We start from the raw sequence: 23,197 nt of genomic DNA on the forward strand, positions 1-23,197 counted from the left end.
GATGCTTGGCCTCCAGCACACAAATATTTCGATTTGTAGACGAACCCTAACCTGTCCTGGATTGGTGAACGTTCCGTCAACGAGGCAAACGCCAGCTGTCGTCAACTTCTCTGCTGGGTGTCGGACAAAGAACACGGGAGCGTTTGAGTCCCTGTGAGGGGAACGTCAGGAGAAACCTCTCCAAAGTCACTAATCAAACACACCAAGCCACTAGCTTAGCTTAAGGACCTTAGCATGGCCTCCAGGTTGCATCATGGGAAATGTATTTCCAGTGTTTTTCTCAGCCCTTGACCAGAGCAAGAGGTAAAAATGTTCCCTTTCCGCCGCCGTGTGGATTCACGGCGAGCTCGTTGTGGCGTAGCTGCGTAGCTGGCTGTCAGTCCTGGTTTGCGCCGGCTCAGCCTCCATCATCCTGTCTCCCTCTACGAGGGTCTCGCTGCAGGTCTTTGTCAAAGCCTGGTTGGACGTCTTTCTTGCTTAAGATGTAGGGTTTCTTAGGAGGACTTTGATGACTTATTTATTCCACTTCTCTTGTGTGATCGTGCCAATATTTTACACCAAAGTGCTCGGCGAGCTCTGAACATCATCTCGCTTTATTGTAGCTCTTTTGCCTTTGAAACGTCTCTGGTTTGAAGTCTCCTCTGCCTCCTCCTCCCCCCTCCTCATCTAAGTCTGTCTCTGCTTCTCTGCCCTGGCAGCCCCCCACCACATCTTCCCCACCTTCCACACGCCGATCCCCATTGACATGCGCCACCACGAGGGACGCTACCACTACGAGCCTCACGCGCTCCACACCATGCACGGGTAAGTGAGCAAATATTTCCAGCAGGATTTCTGAGACGCAGGTTGAGCGTCAGATCTTCTTGACGCTAATTATTACTTCCTTCTCTGGCTGTGTTTTTGCTCGCCAGTGTAAGTTGGCGGGCGCTGATTAGAGCTGAACGCTCGCCAACTTCAATATCAGAAGCAGATGACAACATGCTGACTTCCAAAGTGAATAATCAATGCAAGTTCAGCCCTTGTTTTCAGTAGGGTTTGATTACGCCTGCGAGCTCTGCTCTTCTGGGGATGAAACGCTCAGATGCTCGCACAAGTCCGTTGGATGTTCGGTTGCTCCGACCCAAACTGGAAAATTTCAGTGCCAAAACTTTTCAGAGTCAGACAGCAGTACTCGAGAACTATGTCTGAAGAAAAGTACAACTCTGTAGAAGTACTCTAAATACTACCTGAGCTACTCAAACATCATCCACACCACTTATTCGTTCAGGATTGCAGGGGGTGGAGCCTATCCCAGCTGACATTGGCTGAGAGGTGGGGTTCACTCTGGACGGGTCACCAGTCCATCTCAGGGCCATCAGGAGCTATCAGGGGTTCAGTATCTTGCTCAAGGACACTTGGACATGGTCACCAGGGGAAGTCGGGATTGAACCAGCAACCCTTTGGTTGCTGGACGGCCGCGCCACCTCTGAGCCACGCCGGCCCTGTCTGGGGGGTTTCCATGTAAAATGTGTCTCTTTTGGGAGAGCTAAGCTGACACTTCCCATCCACTTTCATTCATTATGCTAAGCTAACTAGCGCTGGGTCTCTCAGAAGTCAGTGCTTTCAAGGAACACCAGCGTTGGAAGCTCTGGTCTACGTCACTGGGTTGGGTCACCTGACAGCACACCGACCCTCACCTAATGTTGGCAGACGTCGCTGGCCGGGGGACGGCTCACCGGCTCACTCAGTCCACATCTCATGAAAGTTAGCAAGATTCTGAAGAACGTCAGTCTTCTTTTTCTTTGACATTCAAATGTCAACTTCTCGACTTGAACGCGTGGTTTCTGGAGGTGACGATGAAGCACCAACCTGCAGATCGCCACTGATGACACCATCCCTCCAGCCCCCCACCCCTTTTCATTACCGGCGTGTTGTGGAGCTAATCTGTGCAGTACAGCTTGTGTTGCCCCGAGCCAGCGCCATAATTAAACTCCCGAGTGGCGAGGTCACGGTGCAGGCTGCAGGGGGAGTCCCACATCACGCACGCCACTACTTTCCCTGAAATGTCACGTTTGGTCATTTCTATCAGGAAGTGCTTGTTTCATCTCTGTTGTCAAGGACACAAATCTTGGGCTCACGTTCATTCTGGATCCGTGCCAAGCACCTCTCGTGCGTTTGGTCTCATTCTGAACTCCACCGTAACATAAAATTAGTTTCAGAAAAGCAACTTCATGAGCATCAGCTGTAACCAAGTTCAGCGTGACAGGGCCAGCCGGGTGAAGGAAGCCGGCCGAGTCAGTGGCGTTTTCCTGCTGGAGACTAAAGTTACTTTATCATGGCAGGAAAAAGTGGCGGCGGGACAAAAAAGTCAATAGAGCTCTCCAAATAGTGCTCTTACATTTAAATTCACAGATTTGATGGTGATGCATACTTCGCGCCTGGCGGAAGCAGGGCTATTCATCACGCCGGCTGGGAGAGGAGGGGGGAGCGCCTGTCCGCCGGCTCGGCCACCTTGATTAATGTGATTTGATCTTGACAGTGGACCCCTAATTCATCAAGACCTTGATCTGGCTGTCGTTCCCGCTGCCGGTGCCAAATTCACCTAATTACAGGAACATTGCGCAGCAAATTAAGTGCGGTGTCATTTGTCGCCTGGCGCGCCACTTTATTATCCGCTGGTGGCAGCGTGTCAGGGGTCCCCTCCTTGATTGTCTAACATGACATCTCGCCGCCGTCCCCTTCATCATTGTTTGCATACGCCGTAATGAGAGGGCTGGTTATTTTGTCAAGGCTGTCATAAAAAGCCTCTTTTCTTCCTCCTTCCTCGTCCCGCCTTCTACTTCCTTGCCGGCAAATGACAGCACAGCAAGGAAGTAGTAGGCTGAGACAGACCGCGAGGGACGGCGTGTCTTCAGACCTATGAGGACAGGAAGCCCGTGACGCGTTCGAGGACTGATATGGCGTCACTTCAGGTGTCCCTCAAAGTTCTGATTCGTCAAGTCCTGCTGAAGCAAACACTCATCTGATCACCTTCTTCTACAAGTCACTTTAAAACTGCGACTAGAACTAGCATTAGCATTAGCATTAGCCAGATCCTACACAAGACAAAAACCTCTGAACACGTCAACGCAGCCGTGAAGCTGAGAGTCACAGGACCAAAATTCATGGAAAATGGCTCTGAAGTGCAGGATGTGACCCACTGGAGAGGAAAGCGCTCAGACAACCACACCCAGGAACTGCAGGTGGGGGTCCTGACTCACCGCCACACCCTTCTGACCAACATCAGAGAGGGTCTCAGCTTCTACGTCACCATCAAACGTCTCCGTCCAGCTTTGAGAACAAAACCAAGGGGAGGACGAGATGACGAGATCAGTGTTTGAGGCGGCGCAGTGACGTGTGCGTCTATCTGGGTCACTTCCTCTTTTTCTATGGCGGCAAGGAGAGAAGCATCCGCACTCACTCCTGAAGCTGGAGTTTATTTAGCCGCACGCTGGACAGCGTGATTTATCTAAATCAGCCAGGTCCCAGCGCCGACACCTGAGTAGAGACTCACTGTCACGCTGTGATTCATCTCTGCTGCTTCCAAATCACATGACACACACACACACACCTGCATTTACGCACCATGAAACATTACAACAGTCTCAAAATCATTCAATCATTGATTCAATTCGTCAAACAGCTTTAAATGAAGTAGAAGTTACACTTACGATTAAGTTAAGAAATTTAAGAACAATTTTAGAAACCAGAAGTTTTCTCAAAGCTTTCGGTTAACTCCAGGTTTCCATCAATCAGTGCTTAAGCTAACCAAAAGTTGAAGTGAAGCTGATGTTTATGTTAGCATGGGGTTCAAGTTAGCGTGAGGTTCAAGTTAGCGTGAGGTTCAAGTTAGCGTGAGGTTCAAGTTAGCGTGAGGTTCAAGTTAGCGTGAGGTTCAAGTTAGCGTGAGGTTCAAGTTAGCGTGAGGTTCAACTTAGCATGGGGTTCAAGTCAGCGTGAGGTTCAAGTTAGCGTGAGGTTCAAGTTAGCGTGAGGTTCAAGTTAGCGTGAGGTTTAACTTAGCGTGAGGTTCAAGTTAGCGTGAGGTTCAAGTTAGCGTGAGGTTCAAGTTAGCGTGAGGTTCAACTTAGCGTGAGGTTCAAGTTAGTGTGAGGTTTAACTTAGCGTGAGGTTCAAGTTAGCGTGAGGTTTAACTTAGCGTGAGGTTCAAGTTAGTGTGAGGTTTAACTTAGCATGAGGTTCAAGTTAGCATGAGGTTTAACTTAGCGTGAGGTTCAAGTTAGCGTGAGGTTCAAGTTAGCGTGAGGTTTAAGTTAGCGTGAGGTTTAAGTTAGCGTGAGGTTCAAGTTAGCGTGAGGTTCAAGTTAGCGTGAGGTTCAAGTTAGCTTAAGGTTTAAGTTAGCATGAGGTTCAAGTTAGCGTGAGGTTCAAGTTAGCTTAAGGTTTAAGTTAGCGTGAGGTTCAAGTTAGCGTGAGGTTCAAGTTAGCGTGAGGTTCAAGTTAGCTTAAGGTTTAAGTTAGCATGAGGTTCAAGTTAGCGTGAGGTTCAAGTTAGCTTAAGGTTCAAGTTAGCGTGAGGTTCAAGTTAGCGTGAGGTTCAAGTTAGCGTGAGGTTCAAGTTAGCGTGAGGTTCAAGTTAGCGTGAGGTTCAAGTTAGCGTGAGGTTTAACTTAGCGTGAGGTTCAAGTTAGCGTGAGGTTTTACTTAGCGTGAGGTTCAAGTCAGCGTGAGGTTCAAGTCAGCGTGAGGTTCAAGTCAGTGTGAGGTTCAAGTCAGCGTGAGGTTCAAGTCAGCGTGAGGTTTAACTTAGCGTGAGGTTCAAGTTAGCGTGAGGTTCAAGTTAGCGTGAGGTTCAAGTTAGCGTGAGGTTTAACTTAGCGTGAGGTTCAAGTTAGCGTGAGGTTCAAGTTAGCGTGAGGTTTAACTTAGCGTGAGGTTCAAGTTAGCGTGAGGTTCAAGTTAGCGTGAGGTTTAACTTAGCGTGAGGTTTAACTTAGCGTGAGGTTCAAGTTAGCGTGAGGTTTAACTTAGCGTGAGGTTCAAGTTAGCGTGAGGTTCAAGTTAGCGTAAGGTTTAACTTAGCGTGAGGTTCAAGTAGAAGCCAGTTCTCCCAGGCTGGACTGGTAGGTTTATCAGGTTCCTGTGTTGGTTCCTCAGCTGGTGATGTGAGTAAAGCTAATAAAGAAGCCCACCTCGTTAACGGTGTTGATACCATGTCGGCACCTTTTGCCGCCTGCACCGTGAGAACAAACGTCAACAGCCGTGAAAGTGGCGTGGAGAGGAAGGTCATGTGTGCCAGGAGGTGCGAGAGGCGTCACACCTGAGTCATTTCCTTTAAAGCTCGGCAGTAAAGGCACTCGGTGTTAAAGGGGAAGTGTTGCGGCCTCACATGTGGAGATGTTATCTCTACTGCACTACTACCTCTACTACACTACTACCTCTACTACACTACTACTTCTACTGCACTACTACTACCACTACACTACTACCTCTACTGCACTACTACTTCTACTGCACTACTACTACCACTACACTACTACCTCTACTACACTACTACCTCTACTACACTACTACTTCTACTGCACTACTACTACCACTACACTACTACCTCTACTACACTACTACTTCTACTGCACTACTACTACCACTACCTCTACTGCACTACTACCTCTACTGCACTACTACCTCTACTACACTACTACTTCTACTGCACTACTACTACCACTACACTACTACCTCTACTACACTACTACCTCTACTGCACTACTACTACCACTACACTACTACCTCTACTGCACTACTACCTCTACTACACTACTACTTCTACTGCACTACTACTACCACTACACTACTACTTCTACTGCACTACTACCTCTACACTACTACTTCTACTGCACTACTACCTCTACTGCACTACTACCTCTACACTACTACTTCTACTGCACTACTACCTCTACTGCACTACTACCTCTACTGCACTACTACCTCTACTGCACTACTACTTCTACTGCACTACTACTTCTACTGCACTACTACCTCTACTACACTACTACTTCTACTGCACTACTACCTCTACTGCATTACTACTTCTACTGCACTACTACCTCTACTACACTACTACTTCTACTACACTACTACTTCCTCTACTGCACTACTACTTCTACTGCACTACTACTTCTACTGCACTACTGCTTCTACTGCACTACTACCTCTACTGCACTACTACCTCTACTGCACTACTTCCTCTACTGCACTACTACTTCTACTGCACTACTACTTCTACTGCACTACTACTTCTACTGCACTACTGCTTCTACTGCACTACTACCTCTACTGCACTACTACCTCTACTGAACTACTACTTCTACTGCACTACTACTTCTACTGCACTACTACCTCTACTACACTACTACTTCTACTGCACTACTACCTCTACTACACTACTACTTCTACTGCACTACTACCTCTACTGCATTACTACTTCTACTGCACTACTACCTCTACTACACTACTACTTCTACTACACTACTACTTCCTCTACTGCACTACTACTTCTACTGCACTACTGCTTCTACTGCACTACTTCCTCTACTGCACTACTACTTCTACTGCACTACTACTTCTACTGCACTACTACCTCTACTGCACTACTACCTCTACTGCACTACTACCTCTACTGTACTACTACTTCTACTGCACTTTACAAAGCAACAGCTGCTAACCCTGGGAGGTGGAGACTTCGTTATCTCATGTATGTTGTTGTGTTGTTGTTGTGTTGTTTTTGTTGTTGCTGTGTTGTGTTGTTTTTGTTGTTGCTGTGTTGTTTTTGTTGTTGTGTTTGTTGTGTTGTTGTTTTTGTTGTTGCTGTGTTGTTTTTGTTGTTGTGTTTGTTGTGTTGTTGTTTTTGTTGTTGCTGTGTTGTTTTTGTTGTTGTTTTTGTTGTTGTTGTGTTGTTGTTGTTGCCACCGCTCTCTGCTCGCTTGCCTCCCACAGGGATACTAAAGTTTTCTGAATCCCACCTGAATCCCCGCCCTCACCTGCCCGTCACATCGTCCAGATGTTCATATTCAACTTTCGGGGAACGTTTGGAGAAACCGATGATTGAAAACTACAGTTTGAGGATCAGTCAGCTGATGGCGTTCGGCGAGGAATTTTTTTTTTTAAGTTTTGTTTGTGAGTCAGAAACCTTGCAGGTGAAGTTGCAGTGTGTGAGGGGTTCAGGGGAACATTGAGGCCAGGACCTGAACTGAAAGACTGAGACGCAGGAGGAGGAGGGCGACACGGGAGGATGGGTGGCATTATTGTGATGGCTGAACGGGTCCGTGGTCGCTCAGCAGCACCAGAGGTGTCATGGCGACAGACTGCGGCCCTGCGAACAAACGCTGAATTCATTCCTTGAGGATATTCAAGGACTCAGGAGCCCTGAAACGCTGTCAAAGGACCAACCCACCGCAGTAGACAGACAACGAGCTACGAGCTCACCTGTGAAGACCAGCTACCTCCGGTCCAGACGTGGGACAGTTGTCCCTGTGTGCCGCTGGCTGCAGGACCGGAGCGCAGAAATGCTACTGACACACTCGTAACTCCCCATCAGTACCGTGCAGGGCCACCAGATCACGCCGCACAGCTGCTCTCCTGCTGGCTGGGAGGGACTGTGACTGACTCATTCTCTTCTGCCGCTGTTACTTGACGTCCTCGGATTGACCCGCAGGATTTCGTCCCGTGGTCAGAAGTGAAATACAGAGGAGAGGCTGGCCGCCATGCAACACTTCCTCCTCCGTAACCTCCATCTCACCTCCTCGTCTGACTCAGATCAAACACTCGATAGAGGAGCTGTCTTAGACGTGATCTCACTCTCAATGCTGTCGCAGGCTCCTTGGATCAGCTTCACCGCTTCAGGTGGTCGTGTCAGCGCCGGCTTCATGCTGATGTCACACAGGAGGAGACCAACGCGACGCAACTTACAACTGTACAAACCCATCGACCAGCCACAGGAAGAACCTCGTCTTTGTCTGACAGTAGAGGTACTCATGAGAGCTCTGACTGGATTCATCCGCTGCTGAAAATAGTCCCCTCACAAACACTCAGCAGGACTTTACTGAACATTGTCAACATGAAACTGTGTTTAGTTGTGTGTTTGAGGCTGGGTGTTGCTGGGAGGTCAAAGGTCAACATCAGTGTCTTAACTTCTGTCTCGCCTTCCTTCAGCCCTGCAGGTTTGGCTGGCAGTCCCGTCATCTCTGACATCTCCCTTATCCGCCTCTCTCCCGCTGGCATGGCAACGGGAGAGTCTCCCTTCAGCCCGCCGCACCCGTATGTCAACCCTCACATGGAGCACTACCTGCGCTCGGTCCACAGCAGCCCCACGCTGTCCATGATCTCAGCCGCCCGAGGACTGAGCCCCGCCGAGCGTAAGTTCAGGAACCTTCCACAAATCCTTCATCATCATCATCATCATCATTGATGAGCTTGTCGTTTTCTCCACGTAGTTACTTGGTTATTTCACATGCGTGTTGCAGGAAAGAGAACCTCAACAGTCAAACTCAGTAGGGAGTTCCAGCTCAACCTGAGCTCCTGAGGGGCGGGCCTTGACAAAGCTCCGCCTCCTCCAAAGGCACCAGGACGCCTCTTTTTATTCGGAGCTGAATTACAATAACAGACTGGCGGGAAGGCGTATAAATCTTCTTTTACAGTCTGTCAGTGGTAATGTGGCAAAGCTTTTAAAGTTCAATAAGCGCCGTGATGAAGCGCCGTGATGAAGCGCCGTGGAGGGCGAAGGATGGAGAAGCCAAAAGGAATGCAAATGGCGTGTTGAAAGACCAGTTTTTTGCAGGTGACCTTTGTTATCCTCCTCAAACTGACACCTGACACTGAGGACAGCAACTTCCTGTCACGGCCACCGTCGCACCGTCATCAACGTGATTCATGACAGATGACCACTGAGCACTTCATCTGATCAAGCATCTTTCCTGTCAGTTAGCAATGAGGGCTAAGTTTCCCTCTCTCCTTCCTTCCTCACCCTCTCCCCCCTCTCTCACAGTGGCTCATGAGCATCTGAAGGATCGCGGCCTGTTTGGACTTCCTCCTCCTCCCCCTGGAGCCAGTCCCAGCGAGTACTACCACCTGATGGCAAGCCACCGCAGCCCCTATGGCGAGCTACTCATGCAGGGCGCCGGGACCACGGCGGGGGCCCACCTGTCTGAATACATCACCCCCATCGATGGTGAGGAACTGGTAGCTTCTAGTTCGGGTTTTAGGGTTGCTTGGATGGATGCACCTGTAGAAGAATCAAACATGGCAGCTTGACGCCTTAGTCAGGGGGCGGTCCTCCGTCCAGCAGCCACGCAGCCTTGACCCTGTTGAAGGACACTTCCTGTCCAGCGGTTGGGTACTGTAGCCTGATGAAACCCAGGTCAGCTCAGATTCCTGTCGGACCACTTTGAACAGCGGCGTGACTTCAGGTGTCTGCCGTCTCTCCTCACCAGCAGGTTTCCATAAACAGCCATTTAGCTGCTTCCAGAGAACGCCACGGCGGTGCACGTGAGGTCACAGCAGGTGTGTTTAATAAGATCTGAGGTAGTGCCTTAAAAGGGAATCTGTGTCTGAGAGGTGGCGACGGGCGAGACATCGCTCCGATACATCCTCGCCTTGTCTGCTGCACTGAAGTGCCACTTCCTGTTTGGGCTTGGATATTAATCACCCCCGCGGTCGCCAGCTCCAACAGCTGTTTGTCTTGATATTGATGTTGGCAGCCATTTTTCTGCAAACAAACTTTATGTTGTGAAACTGTTGTAACACCGAAAGTATTTGGGGAATTTAAAAGTTCCGTCAGTGGAAAAACTGACGTCTGGCGCTGGATGGCGTCCGCTGGCTGAGCTGCAGGTCAGCCGGGGTTAACCGGCTCCTGCAGGTTCAGCGGAGCTGTGAATGAGCCCGCTGTGCTGTCGTGTCGGAGGCCAAACTGGAGCTGCTGAAAACGGCGGCAGCCAGCAGCGTGACACGCGCCAGCGGCGTGATACCCGCCAGCCCCTCTAAAGCTGTCATAACTTAGTTTCCAGCCGTGGTGAAACACTGAGCAGACGCCAACACAAACGGACAGCCCATTTGGCTCTGGGTCCCTGGGAAGGAGGAGAGACGGAAGCTCCAGAAGCTCCATGATCAGAGTTGTTCTTCACAGAGCTACAAGTGACGGGTGGCTGAGAGTCTGCGCTCGCTCCGCAGCGTCAAACCACACCTGGCGGTCAGGTGATGAAGAGTCCTGACAGCTGCGGGGGTCCAGTGTTGGACAGAACAGCTTCTCCCAGCTGCTGTCGATGTTATCACTGGCGTGTTCAGCTGTTCACGAGCTCTAGAACACTTCAGACACAAAACTACACGCCAACAGACCATACAACGCTTAGAGGGTCACACCCACTTTTAGGGAGAGTCTCTTATTGTCCATCGTCCCCAAAGACAGACAAGAAGACAGACACCTTTTTCTCGGCAGCTGGGACCCATGCTAGTTAGCTTAGCACAGTGAATGGTAGTGGGTGGGAAATGCTAGCATAGCTCTCTAAACTGTCCAACCGTATGTTTTACAAGTGTGGCAAAGGTGGAGGCTCGCGGCGGAGCCACAGAATAATCCGCACTCAAGCTTCACGATCAGGACGTCACAGGCCCAACACAGCAGCCCAGACTCGTTTCTGCTATGGACATTTTTTGGGATTTATCTGATGGTGTGGCGGGCGGCGGGCGGCGGGCGGCGGGCGGCGCTCTCTTGGGGGTTTCCATTTCAAGAGGAAACACCAGTGGGGCTTTCTGAAGGGGTTTGATGGTTCTGAACAGGTAAGACGACCAGACCCTCACATATACACCCACCCACCCTCCACACTGCAGTCCTCCTGTCGCTCGTCCACGCCTCCCACCGCTGGCATAAATCACCAGGCGTGAGGGAGGGAGGGGTGGCGGGGGGTGTGTGGGGGCAGCAGTCCATTTATCAGGGGAAGTGGCACATTAATAAACACATCTCCCCAGAGGTGAGAGGGAGTAACGGAGATGAATATGGCTGCCAGTCCTTCATCCCAGACGCCTCGCTCACCTGTGTCTAAACTCCTCCCCTGCTAGCGTCCCCAGCTACAATCTTAGCTGCTTAAATGTCCAAATTAGTGTCCCAGGACACCGGTAATGTCTGTGCTCATAAAGCTCCTCAAGCCCCTGGAGAGACAGGCCTCTAGGTTTCTACTGTCCAGTTGGAACATCACTCAAACCCCACCCCTCCTCCACCTCAAGTCTCAGCGCTCCAGTTCTACACAGGTAGCATATGTTGGGGGATTGTACTCAGAGACATAGTTAGCAGCTCCCGCTAGCACGTCTCATGAAGGAGGTAGAATTAATCAGTCATTAGACTGTAAGACAAGAGTCTCGCTGTCATAGCCCAGCATGTCTCTGTCTTAAACTTGGCTTTCTCATGAGCACTAACCACGAGTATCCACCCACATGACGCTAATAACTAGCCAGCTAACACCTCACAACTACCCAACCGAAACGTAATGCTAATAACTAGCCAACGGACTCGTAACGCTAACAACTAACCACCTAACTAGTAACACTATTAACAGCTGCTTTGTCAGGTAAGCAGATTTTCCCCCGTTAGCTAGTAAATAGTTTGTTGGTGAAACTGCTGATAAGAAACTGATAAAAAATGACATACTGCCCCCTGTGGTTTGGAGTGTTAAGAGATCTTCCACTGAAGAGGGACAATGATGTCACTGAGGGAAATAAACTTGGACTGGTTGAGTTCTTTCTCGTGTGCACCAGAGTGGAACTGCGTCTCCATGTTGGGATCGATCTGATGGTTATGCATAGATCTCCTGGCCGCTGAAATCAATTCCCTGTAAATTGGCCTCATTTAGCACGGAGTGCTACGAGCCAGACGGTGATGCTTATCCGAGCTCATTATGGGGAATTATTGTGGGACGATTGATTGGTGATGCCTGAATGTTAATGGGGTCGCCACGTGAGGGCCGGTGTCGGTGCTCCGGCAGCTCGGTGCAGAACGGACCGGCAGAAAGTTAAAGGACAAAACAGCACTGCTTTGAGAGTGAATGGCTCTTTTTCACAAGCCGGTTTCTGTGTGTTGAGATGAAATATTGGAATGGATGATGTGAGTCTTCCTGGATCAGATCTGTGTCACCGGGACAAACGTCCTCCAGTGGCCCCTCGTCGCCTTTGCTGAGATTCGGTTGATTCAATAATGCCATCTGCCAGGCTGCGTTAGTGTCACCACAACAAATAGTTTCCTAGATCAGCGGTGAAGTGGTGGTGAGTGTTTGCTGACAGCGTGGTTGTGCGCGTGCGGGGGTTGGAGTGTCGCGGGGAGGCTTCGCCGGCATCAATCACACAGGTCCCAGCAGGAGCAGGGGGCGGTGACACCAGGATGAGACCAGATAGATCTCAGGACTCATTCTTCTAGATTTGAGGAGTTTAACATCCCGCAGGTGAGCAGGAGGTTCTTTAGACGAATGGATGAAGGAGGTGGAGAATTTATCACCCATCAGACGCGCAGCGGCGAACTGCAACCATGTCACCTCGTGAACGTTCCATCACATCTGATGATTGGTTTTTCCAGTCTGCAGTGTCTTTGATTCCCTGCGGCTGACCTTTGATGTTTTAACACCAACCAGTCAACCAGGAAGCTGCAGGTTTAATCCACATCCTACCTGTTGGTCCGCAGTGTCGCGCTTCTCCAGCCCCAGACTGACGCCGCGGCTGAGCAGGAAGAGGGCGCTGTCCATCTCACCGCTGTCCGACGGCAGCATCGACCTCCAGACGATGATCCGCACCTCGCCCAACTCGCTGGTGGCCTACATCAACAACTCTCGCTCCAGCTCAGCCGCCAGCAGCTCCTACGGACACCTGTCGGTCGGGGGACTCAGGTAACTCACCTTGGCTCCTCCCTCACTGGCATGTCACTTCTTAATTCTGGGCACTGACGTGAGTGTTTTGGTGCAGCAGCCCATCCTTCCCCTTCCCTCACCCCATCACCCCGGTGGCCTACCAGCAGCTCCTGTCCCAGCAGCGAGGTCTCAGCGCCTTCGGCCACACGCAGCCCCTCATCCAGCCTCCGCCCACCTTCTCCGCCCGCCAGCCAGGCCTGGGCCTCTCCTCGCTTGCAGTCTCCGCCCACAACAGCGACCTGATGGCCAAAGTAAAAACACACACGCTGACTCTCATGTCTTACATTCATCATGACAACAGTTTTGAGGTGCCTGGAGGGCCCTGCTGCCCTTCCCCTGCTCACTGGTTCTGAACAAGTATCCAGTGGCCAGTAAAGCAGGCGCGTCGTTTTCCAGTTCTTCACCGTCGTGTTTCAGCAGCCAGGTGAACAACTGAGGTCTTAGGGGCTTCGGGGTCGAGACACGTTGGAACACAAAAGACAAAACTCAATCTATCAGGTTCTACGGTTCCCACGTTCCTCTGAGCTTCAGCCTGGGAGTGTTTGAGTGTTTCCTGCTAGCAGCCCCCCCACATCCGTGTACTGCTGCAGGAGCGGTGGAGGAGGAGGAGTCTTAAAGATGAGTCACTCTCCTTCCAGAGGCGTTCAGCCGGAGGAAATCCCCCCGTTGGTGTTCCAGTGACTCTCTTGATGAATCCAAACCTGGACTTTTGCTGCTCCAGCTCAAGCAGTTTCTTTTCAGACGGGATTCACACTTCTTATGCCCCACCACCACCTCTGCCAGTCAGTTTATTCCTGATGATTTGTGCCCCCCCCGATGAACCCATCATTTCCCTCCGCCCACACTGCCCCACCTCCGTCTACCCTGCCAGCTCCTCTCAGCGCCACCTCACAGATATTCGTTTCTGCCAATGTGAAAAAGGTGGAAGCTTTTAAACGCCTGGCGTCCTGAAATTACCTCCCCAGCTTAGAGGCGGCCTCACCGACACCTCTGGTGGCTGAAGCCGGTCCAGACCGTCAGCTGGTCCCAGCAGCTTGGGGGGGTGGTGGGACTGCAGCATGTGAAGCATCCAGTGTCCTTAAAAACCAACACAAATGCGTTTTTCTCCTCAGAACCCCGGCGGTGAACCAGCTGTCAGCAGCACAGTCGAGCCCATGAACACCAAGAGGTCAAAGGTTAAAACTGAAGAGGAGGCTCTGAGGCCGCCGTCTCCTTGTTCACCGGTAAGAGAATCAAACCAACCTGTGACCTTTCAGCAAAACCAGGTCCCAGGCATCACTCCTCATAAATCCCTGCGCCAGGAGGGAAGCTGGTGCCTTTTATCTTTTGGGTTTCGTGACTCGATCCTCAGTCATGATCTCTCTTCTCTAAGAGCAAACAAAGATGCAGCAAAAACTGGTGTTCACGTGGAACGGGAGGTGGGTTCCTCTGACGTTCTTGGGAGGAGGGACTCCTTCAGAAGGTCTGGAGGTTAGAGATGAGAACGGTCAAGTTTGAGTTTTGTGGGTTTGACGCGACTGAGGGTCCTGACAAGTTTGAGTGAAGATGTGCTGTGAATGGAAGAGCCTGTTGCCTCTTCCTGGCGGCCCCGGGAGCCGCAGCCCGTGATGACCCCCTTGTAAAAGGCATCTGGGAAGAAGAAAAACTCGCCCTGATGAGAGCTTTGCATCCATTGGTTCGATCGCCCCTCCCTCTCCGCGGCTGGTGTAAACTGTGCCAGAGCACTTCATTTTCATGAAATATTGGCTGGGCTTTATTGTCATCTGAGGAGCTTTTTTCCTCCTTTTGACAAATTTGCGGCTGCTTGGCGATCGCGCGGCAGGTTGGGGCGTGATGCATGGGGACGGCGCGGCATGCAGTCGTCTTGGGGCCTCCAGAATTGATGAAGATAGCGTGCTCGGGGCCCAGACAAACATGCTGTAGTCAGCACGTTTTGTGTGTGTGTGTGTGTGTGTGTGTGTGTGTGTGCGCCCGCATGCGTGTACTGGTCGAGTGCAGGAAGCCGGCTGACTACTCGTCAACGCGAATGCGAGGAACGTCTCAGATTAAAGATCAGGAGTGATTTTAAGAGAATTAGGACATTTTTGGAAAAGCAGCGAGAGCTTTTTTGGAACATGGCAACAATTTTCCCCTCTTTTGGGAGGAACAGTAATTCTTGAACGTGAGAATGTTTTAGCGGTTGTGGTGATTTGGCAGAAGCAGGGAAAGTGTGAGGAAGACGACCGACTGAGTTTCACCGTCCTGCGAGCAGCAGACGTGCAAAACTCCAAGCACATCCAGCAACCGGACTCACTGACAACGATGATTGCGACGTTCCCTGGTGTGGTGATGGCGTCTGGTTAGAGGCAGACAAACTTGACCAGCCGTCCACGCCCCAGTGTGGGGGCAGTGAGTGCCGGTTCGGTTGCTTCAGGAAACGTAACCGTGTGAATCCAAACCTAATTCCTCACGACGGTGCACCCAAACAGAGGCAGGTCGACCGACTCGCCGACACAGGCGTTTCAATCAGACCCTACACCGACAGTCATGACTCGCCGACTTGTGATGTGGTTTTGGTTGCAAGCGTTGACAGTAGAGGCCGTGCAGACATTGCACTCTTGACCTTGGAACTGTCCCGTGTGGACGGTACCTGGACGGCGCTGGACTTGACTGGGTTGGTGATGGTTCAGCAGCTCTGAAATTGAACAATCAGCTGACTGCTCGTGTTTGAACCCAAAAGTAACTGGGATGTTTCTCCTCACCACAGAACCATCACGGCAGCCTGCTGGACCTGAAGGAGGATGTGGACCGGGACGAGTGCAAACAGGAGCCCGAGGCGGTTTACGAGACCAACTGCCACTGGGAGGGCTGCAGCAGGGAGTATGACATGCAGGAGCAGCTGGTCCACGTAAGTCAACCGGAGAACCAGGCCGGCACCGGACCCTCAAGGACCCCACACGGGACGGATGAGGGTTGCGGGGGCACCGGCGCATCGTCCACATGTTCATGCTTGATGTGACTCCTGTAAACAAACCAGGCTGCGGGCACTGCGGTGCTGTTACAGCGCCATTGTCTCCAAATTAAGACCACGTTTCCCATCAACTCCAGCACTTCCTCCCCCCTGGGCATCGCATTTCAACTGACCTCTGACCTCTTCCGTCTTGAAGTGGCGGTGTTAACAGGGGAAGTGGAGCTGAGTTTCCAGTTCCAGGTCGTTGAAATGCTCTTCTAGCGCTGGGGTTTGGATCCTTGCTGGCGTCTTGGTGTCCTGGTGACTTCAGCCTTTCAGACACAGAGAGGAAACACGTTCATGCTCATTAATGTCTCCAGTTTCATGTTTTGTGGCAGTTTGTTTTCTCTTGTTTTGGATGATTTCTCAAGTCTTAAGTCTTTGAGCATGAACTGCAACTGTCTGTGCTTCTGAACTTGTCCGCTGGTTGATGGTTCTTCATGTCGTGTGTATAAAATACACAGGAGGACACGAATCAGACAAAATCTCCCCCAGGTTTCTGCCTGCAGCTGGTTTTCCTGGCGCTGCATCTTTGCTTGGGTCTTCCACTGCTCTGACGCTGCTGCACTTCTGAAGCAGCAAACAAAGTCAACTTGACTTCTGTTGAAAAGGAAGAATGAACCAGTAGAAGCCAGAGTGAAATAATTATCTGTACGTTTAAAGTACTTGAAACGAGTAGAACTACTGATGGTGGCACTTGTTTAAGAGAATAAGAGCAGGAGGCCTCCAACATCACAGGCCTGAGGGAGGGGGACTGTTGCATTGTGGGATTGGGATCATAAAGATTTTCATCTAATTAGTGAGAGATGCCTCTCCCTCCGAGATTTACACTCACAAGATGGATTCCTGCTCGCCGAGGACACACCAGAGCCTCTTAGTGGACACCTCACCCACTTCTGTGTGTGTGTGTGTGTGTGTGTGTGTGTGTGTGTGTGTGTGTGTGCAGCACATCAATAACGACCACATCCATGGAGAGAAGAAGGAGTTTGTGTGCCGCTGGGACGAGTGCTCGCGGGAGCAGAAGCCCTTCAAAGCTCAGTACATGCTGGTGGTTCACATGCGCCGCCACACGGGGGAGAAGCCACACAAGTGCACGGTGGGTAACGGATGGCTGCCGCTGCGCCCCCAGGAGGGCCACCGCTTTCTAAACACCTGCAAATGTTTCTGCGCGCGCGCACACACACACACACACACACACACACACACACACACACACACACACACACACACCTCTGGGAAGACAGCTGTCAGACGTCTCACAGGCAGCCTGGGATCTGTCGTTGTCCATCACCAGCAATGACGCTAAGCTAACATCGCTGCCTGTCTTCTCTCCTGTGGTGTCTGCAGTTCGAGGGCTGCTCCAAGGCCTACTCCCGTCTGGAGAACCTCAAAACACATCTGCGCTCGCACACCGGCGAGAAGCCCTACGTCTGTGAGCACGAAGGATGCAACAAGGCCTTCTCCAACGCCTCAGACCGCGCCAAACACCAGAACCGCACACACTCCAATGAGGTAAATGACTGGGGCGAATCCCGCTCCTGCAGGAGGTGAGACCACGCTTGAGAACGCTGCTGCACCATGAACGCTCGTCCACTGTCTTTGGATCTGCAGAAGCCGTACGTGTGCAAGATCCCAGGCTGTACCAAGCGCTACACGGACCCCAGCTCTCTCAGGAAGCACGTGAAGACAGTCCACGGGCCAGAGGCCCACGTCACCAAGAAACAGCGCAGCGACCTGCCACCCAGGCTGCCGCCGCCGCCCAGAGAGAACGGAGAGAACGAGGCAGGGGACAGAGAGAGAATACAAAGAGAGGACAAGATATCAGACAGCAGCTCCGCCAGAGGTGTGGAGGACTTCCTCCAGGTCAAATCCATCAAGACGGAGAGCTCCGTGGTGAGAGCGCTCGCCAATGAATTCTTTTTCTGAGGCAAAAAACTCATGAAGTCCTGTCAATGCCAGCTGGTGTCTCTCAGTAACAGCACTAACCTTCCTCTGCTGCTTCTTTCTTCCTCCCCTCCCCTCCCCTCGTGGCAGTCTTTGCTCAGGTGAGCTCAGCTAAGCTTTCACCGTTTTACGCCGTCCTTATAAGGCATTCGTCACATCTCCCATCTTTGCCACTGCACACAATTTAACGGCATTTCTGTCCACTCCCCATCTTCCTTCATGATTACACAGAAATCTCTTTTCATGAGGATCATATTTCACCATCACACGAACAGTTTTATTTCAAAATGAGACAAAGACGATCACACGCCTCCTGTAAGTCATCATGGCATTACGTGTTCATCTGTCAATGGAGCCATGACGCCGCTGCTCATCCAGGCCACCATCCTGCACGCCGGCGGTTCAACCCTACAACGGAGACCTACCAAACACCTGCCACACAGCCTCAGCACCATGAAAGCCAGTCCAGGATTAATATTCAAACTGTGGGAATTACTGATGCAGTGGAGTGCAAGCACAGCCAGCGATCACGCTGTGATCAAGACAGCAGAATACATTAGAGTCTGAGAGGACCAGGCAGGGCGGGGCCAGTTCAGACGCCGCAGTTACCAGAAAACAGGTTCAGAGAGCACAGTAAGGAGTCACCTGAAGGATAAGTTCAGGAGTATCAGGTCGAGCGTGAAGCTTCACACCAACCCACAAGACTAACAAAAGCCAGAGAGTTTTACAGAAAGAAAACACGCTCACGTCTCGTGATGATTGGCCCGGCGCCCCGGCTCCAGCAGCCTTTCATCCTGCCCATTTCTGATTCACAGACAGACTCAGGCGGTCTGTAATCTGCACGCCGCCGCCGCCGCCTCCTCACCCGTCCCGAAAAACACTCGTTATTTACAATTAAGCAGCCTCACTCACAGCTCTTCCACCGTGGACAGAGTGGAGCGTGATTCAGGCTCTCGAGCTCGTTTACACCAACGGGCCTCAGGTGAATAGGTGATGACCGTAACCCCGGTTTCTGTGAGTGTGAGCTCCACCCCACAGGCTCCTTGATTGGCTGTTGTCAAGATTTGATTGTGCAGGACACTGACCCACCTCCTCCCCTCCTCATCGTCTCACCCCTCATTCTAGATGTATCAGTCCAGCCCTGGCGGTCAGTCATCATGTAGCAGCCAACCATCGCCGCCTGGCAGTGCCACCAACGATGACAGTGGAGTAGAGACGGCAGCGCCCTGCTCGGGAAGCCTGGGGGACCTCGGTGCCCTGGTCAGCCCGCCCTTTGCTGGGTCCTTGGGCTTTGAAGAGTCCGTCTGTGGGGTCGCGGCGGTGGGCCTCCATGCCTGGAAGCAGCTCAGCACTTGCCAGCGCCTGGAGCGTCTGAAGAGAGAGAAGCTGAAGACAGGGAGGGACTCGTGCCAGTGGACCACCGACCCAACACCCGTGGCCCTCGGCACCACGCTGCCGCCCATACCAGCTGGCGGTGAGTGTCCAGAAACACCAGTCACAGCAGTTTCCGCCGATTCCTGAAAAATATCTGGTAAAATGTTGCAGTTCCTTGATCACCTCGTACCACCTAGTACCACCACGTACCACCTAGCACTACCTAGTATCACCAAGTACCACCTAGTACCACCACGAACCACCTAGCACTACCTAGCACCACCAAGTACCACCTAGCACCACCAAGTACCACCTAGCACTACCTAGTACCACCTTGCACTACCTAGTACCACCAAGCACCACCAAGTACCACCTAGTACCACCAAGTACCACCTAGCACTACCTCGTACCACCAAGTACCACCTAGCACTACCCAGTACCACCTAGCACCACCTAGTACCACCAAGTACCACCTAGGACCACCTAGTACCACCGAGCAATACCTAGTACCACCTAGCACCACCTAGTACCACCTAGCACCACCTAGTACCACCTAGCACCACCTAGTGCCACCTAGCACTACCTAGTACCACCAAGTACCACCAAGCACCACCTAGCACCACCTAGTACCACCTAGCACCACCTAGTACCACCAAGTACCACCTAGTACCATCTAGCACCACCTAGTACCACCACATACCACCATGTACCACCTAGCACTACCTAGTACCACCAAGTACCACCTAGCACCACCAAGTACCACCTAGCACTACCTAGTACCACCAAGTACCACCTAGCACTACCTAGTACCACCAAGTACCACCTAGTACTACCTAGTACCACCTAGCACCACCTCGTACCACCAAGTACCACCTAGGACCACCTAGTACCACCGAGCAATACCTAGCACCACCTAGTACCACCTAGCACTACCTAGTACCACCAAGCACCACCTAGTACCATCTAGCACCACCTAGTACCACCACGTACCACCTAGCGCCACCTAGCACTACCTAGTACCACCTAGCACCACCTAGTACCACCTAGCACTACCTAGTACCACCAAGTACCACCTAGTACCATCTAGCACCACCTAGTACCACCACGTACCACCTAGCACCACCTAGTGCCACCTAGCACTACCTAGTACCACCAAGTACCACCTAGCACCACCTAGTACCACCAAGTACCACCTAGCACCACCTAATACCACCTAGTACTTCCTAGCACCACCTACTACCACCTAGCACTACCTAGTACCACCTAGCACCACTTCGTGCTACCTAGTACCACCTAGCACCACCTAGTACCACCTAGCACTACCTAGTACCATCAAGTACCACCTAGCACCACCTAATACCACCTAGTACCACCTAGCACCACCTAGCACCACCTAGTACCACCTAGTACCACCTAGCACTACCTAGCACCACCTAGTACCACCTAGCACTACCTAGTACCACCTAGTGCCACCTAGCACCACCTAGTACCACCTAGCACTACCTAGCACCACCTAGCACCACCTAGTACCACCTAGCACCACCTAGCACTACCTAGTACCACCTAGCACCACTTCGTGCTACCTAGTACCACCTAGCACCACCTAGTGCCACCTAGCACTACCTAGTACCATCAAGTACCACCTAGCACCACCTAGTACCACCTAGCACCACCTAGCACCACCTAGCACTACCTAGTACCACCTAGCACCACTTCGTACCACCTAGCACCGCCTTGCACCACTTCGCGCTACCTAGTACCACCTAGTACCACGTAGCCTGGTACTGTCAGGCTCCTGTCAGTCAGGGTCCATGTTTGTTCAAAAGACACTGAGGTCCATGTGTTTGTCCCAGGGTCCCTCCTGGAGAGTGTGGGTCCGGGCGGCGGTCCTGTGTCCTTCCCTGGTTCTGGCTTTGGTGAGCTGGGCTCTGGCGCGCCATGGGGAGGACCTTCAGAACGGCGTGACAGCCCCTCCAGCAGCCGGAGCTCAGTCTCTACCCTCAGCCGCCGCTCCTCAGGCGTCTCCCCCTGCTGCTCCAGCCGCCGCTCCAGTCCAGCATCCCAGTTCGGCGCCTGTCGTCCAAGCAACATCGGCTCTGCCAACTCCTACGACCCAATCTCAGCCGACATCTCCCGGCGCTCCAGTCAGGCCAGTCACTGTGGGGGGAGCAACGTCCTCAACCTGACGCCGGCGCAGCACGACCACCTCAGGGCCAGATACGCTGCCGCCACTGGGGGCGCCCCACCCACACCTCTCCCGTGCGTTTATGTGGGTCGACATGAAACCTCCACAGTTGCTGGGGGGCTGTTGTCCATGCAAAACAGCAGCTACACCACGCAGAACTGCATCCGCCGCCGAGCCAGTGACCCAGCAGGACGGACGGACCTAGAATCTCTTTGCCAGCCACAAATGCGGCGCTACAACAGCACCGGGGCTCTCGGCAGCGAAGGCAACGTGCAGCCACATTCACTTCCCACAGCGGATCAGCGACATCTGTTCCTGCAGGGTTGTCTGAGATCCAGCAGCCGTCCTCATCGAACCCTTTACAGCCTGCCGCCGCCCAGTATCTCTGAGGCGGTCACCATGGAGACAGCGGTGGACCAGGATGACCTGACGCAGTGTTGTCTCCATGGAAACCCTCCTCAGCAGCAGCGGTCATCTTGCCGGAGAGGGATGGCCATCGCAGACACCAATGGGACTGGAGGACGGAGGTGTCCACCGTCACAGAGGGACACGGAGGCCTCTCTGGGACTTGTGGACATCCCTCAGCATCCAAACCTGGCCGTCCACCAACAGCACCTGAACTTTGGATTTCACAACAGCGCCACCCAGCGGATGATTCAGAACATGGTTAAGGACTGTGAACCCAGAGTGACCCACCTCGCTCCGCAGAGAATCCAGCATCCGTCAAGGACCAATGAAGTGGGTCACCCTCCGGGCCGCCTCATTGGTCCTTCCGATCAGAATGGACACGCCTCTGCTCGCCCCTGCACTCACAGACGCGGCTGCACACAGGAGCCTGTCGCTCACTTCGCTGATGCTGGATTTCAGCCTGCGCCACTTAAAATGGAGGATGGACCTTCAATGATGTCCTCCTGTCTGCAGCCACGCCCCCCTACGGAGCCCCGCCCCCCCGCCAGGCTTCACCCTGGGCCAAAGGCCACACAGCCAGGTGGTGCGGGGGTCGTTCACAACAGTTACAATGACAATGTCCTGGACTACAAAGGGAAGATCCAAGTAGTTGAGCCCAATGGGGGCCATCGGGGTCTGGCCGTGAGGGACGTACCCCCCTCCCCAGGGGGGGCACAGCTGTTCAGGTGTATGGACGCTAAGGCACCACTGGAGCAGACACAAATAGACTTTGACAGCCTGCTGGATGATGGCTCCAGCCTCGCGTCAGGGACCCTGAGTCCAGGTCTGCTGCAGACCCTGTCTCAGAGCTCCTCCCGTCTCACGACCCCCAGGAACTCGGTCACCTTTGTCTCGGTGCCGGCGGGGACAGCGAACATGGCCATCGGGGACATGAGGTCCCTGCTGACGGCTCTGGCAGAGGAGAGAAGGTCCCTGAGCTTAATGTCTTAGCCTCATGTCCTAGGAAAGAGTTTCCTGTGGCAGGAAGACGTTCCAGACGGACCGTAAACATTTGAGAGGGGGGAAGAAGCAGATGTCCCGCCTCCTTGTACAGTCACATGACAATAATCTCACACGGCCATCGTTTTGAGAAGCCATATTTCTGTTGTTCTGCCTTAGCTAGGATGCGTTTCAGTTGTGGTTCAGGTCTGCAGTGACACTCAAGTGCCTGACTGAGCCAAACCATGTTGGACCGTACCATCGTCATGTCCCCAAGCTCCTCGGAGACGGTGATGGGAACGCCGGCTCCTGAGTTCTCCTTCTGTACGCTGTTGCGCCGGTTTGTTGTGCTGCTTGTGTGTGACACATTTGTACATTTCTAAGAAAATACAACCTGAAGCTGCT

General features: G+C 52.4%; 1 protein-coding gene across 2 annotated transcripts in view; it reads left to right on the forward strand.

The window, feature by feature from the left end:
* LOC147272877 (transcription activator GLI2-like) overlaps positions 1 to 23,197 on the forward strand; it is a 38,584-nt gene extending 15,387 nt beyond the window's left edge. Inside the window, exons 2-13 of one of the 2 annotated variants that reach the window (XM_086204669.1) lie at positions 699 to 804; positions 8,188 to 8,390; positions 9,020 to 9,202; positions 12,692 to 12,893; positions 12,973 to 13,165; positions 14,027 to 14,137; positions 15,661 to 15,801; positions 16,850 to 16,999; positions 17,251 to 17,415; positions 17,515 to 17,796; positions 18,973 to 19,321; positions 21,075 to 23,197. In XM_086204669.1, the coding sequence (XP_086060795.1) occupies positions 699 to 804; positions 8,188 to 8,390; positions 9,020 to 9,202; positions 12,692 to 12,893; positions 12,973 to 13,165; positions 14,027 to 14,137; positions 15,661 to 15,801; positions 16,850 to 16,999; positions 17,251 to 17,415; positions 17,515 to 17,796; positions 18,973 to 19,321; positions 21,075 to 22,804 (3,815 nt within the window). In that variant the 3' untranslated portion in view covers positions 22,805 to 23,197. Of the gene's footprint in view, positions 1 to 698; positions 805 to 7,925; positions 8,004 to 8,187; positions 8,391 to 9,019; positions 9,203 to 12,691; positions 12,894 to 12,969; positions 13,166 to 14,026; positions 14,138 to 15,660; positions 15,802 to 16,849; positions 17,000 to 17,250; positions 17,416 to 17,514; positions 17,797 to 18,972; positions 19,322 to 21,074 lie in introns of those variants that run through there. The other variant, XM_086204679.1, reaches the window with a different exon arrangement.

The sequence above is a fragment of the Aulostomus chinensis genome, chromosome 1, assembly GCF_037954235.1.
Source record: "Aulostomus chinensis isolate RoL2024-O1b breed Wild chromosome 1, RoL_Achi_v1.0, whole genome shotgun sequence".
Lineage (NCBI taxonomy): Eukaryota > Metazoa > Chordata > Actinopteri > Syngnathiformes > Aulostomidae > Aulostomus > Aulostomus chinensis.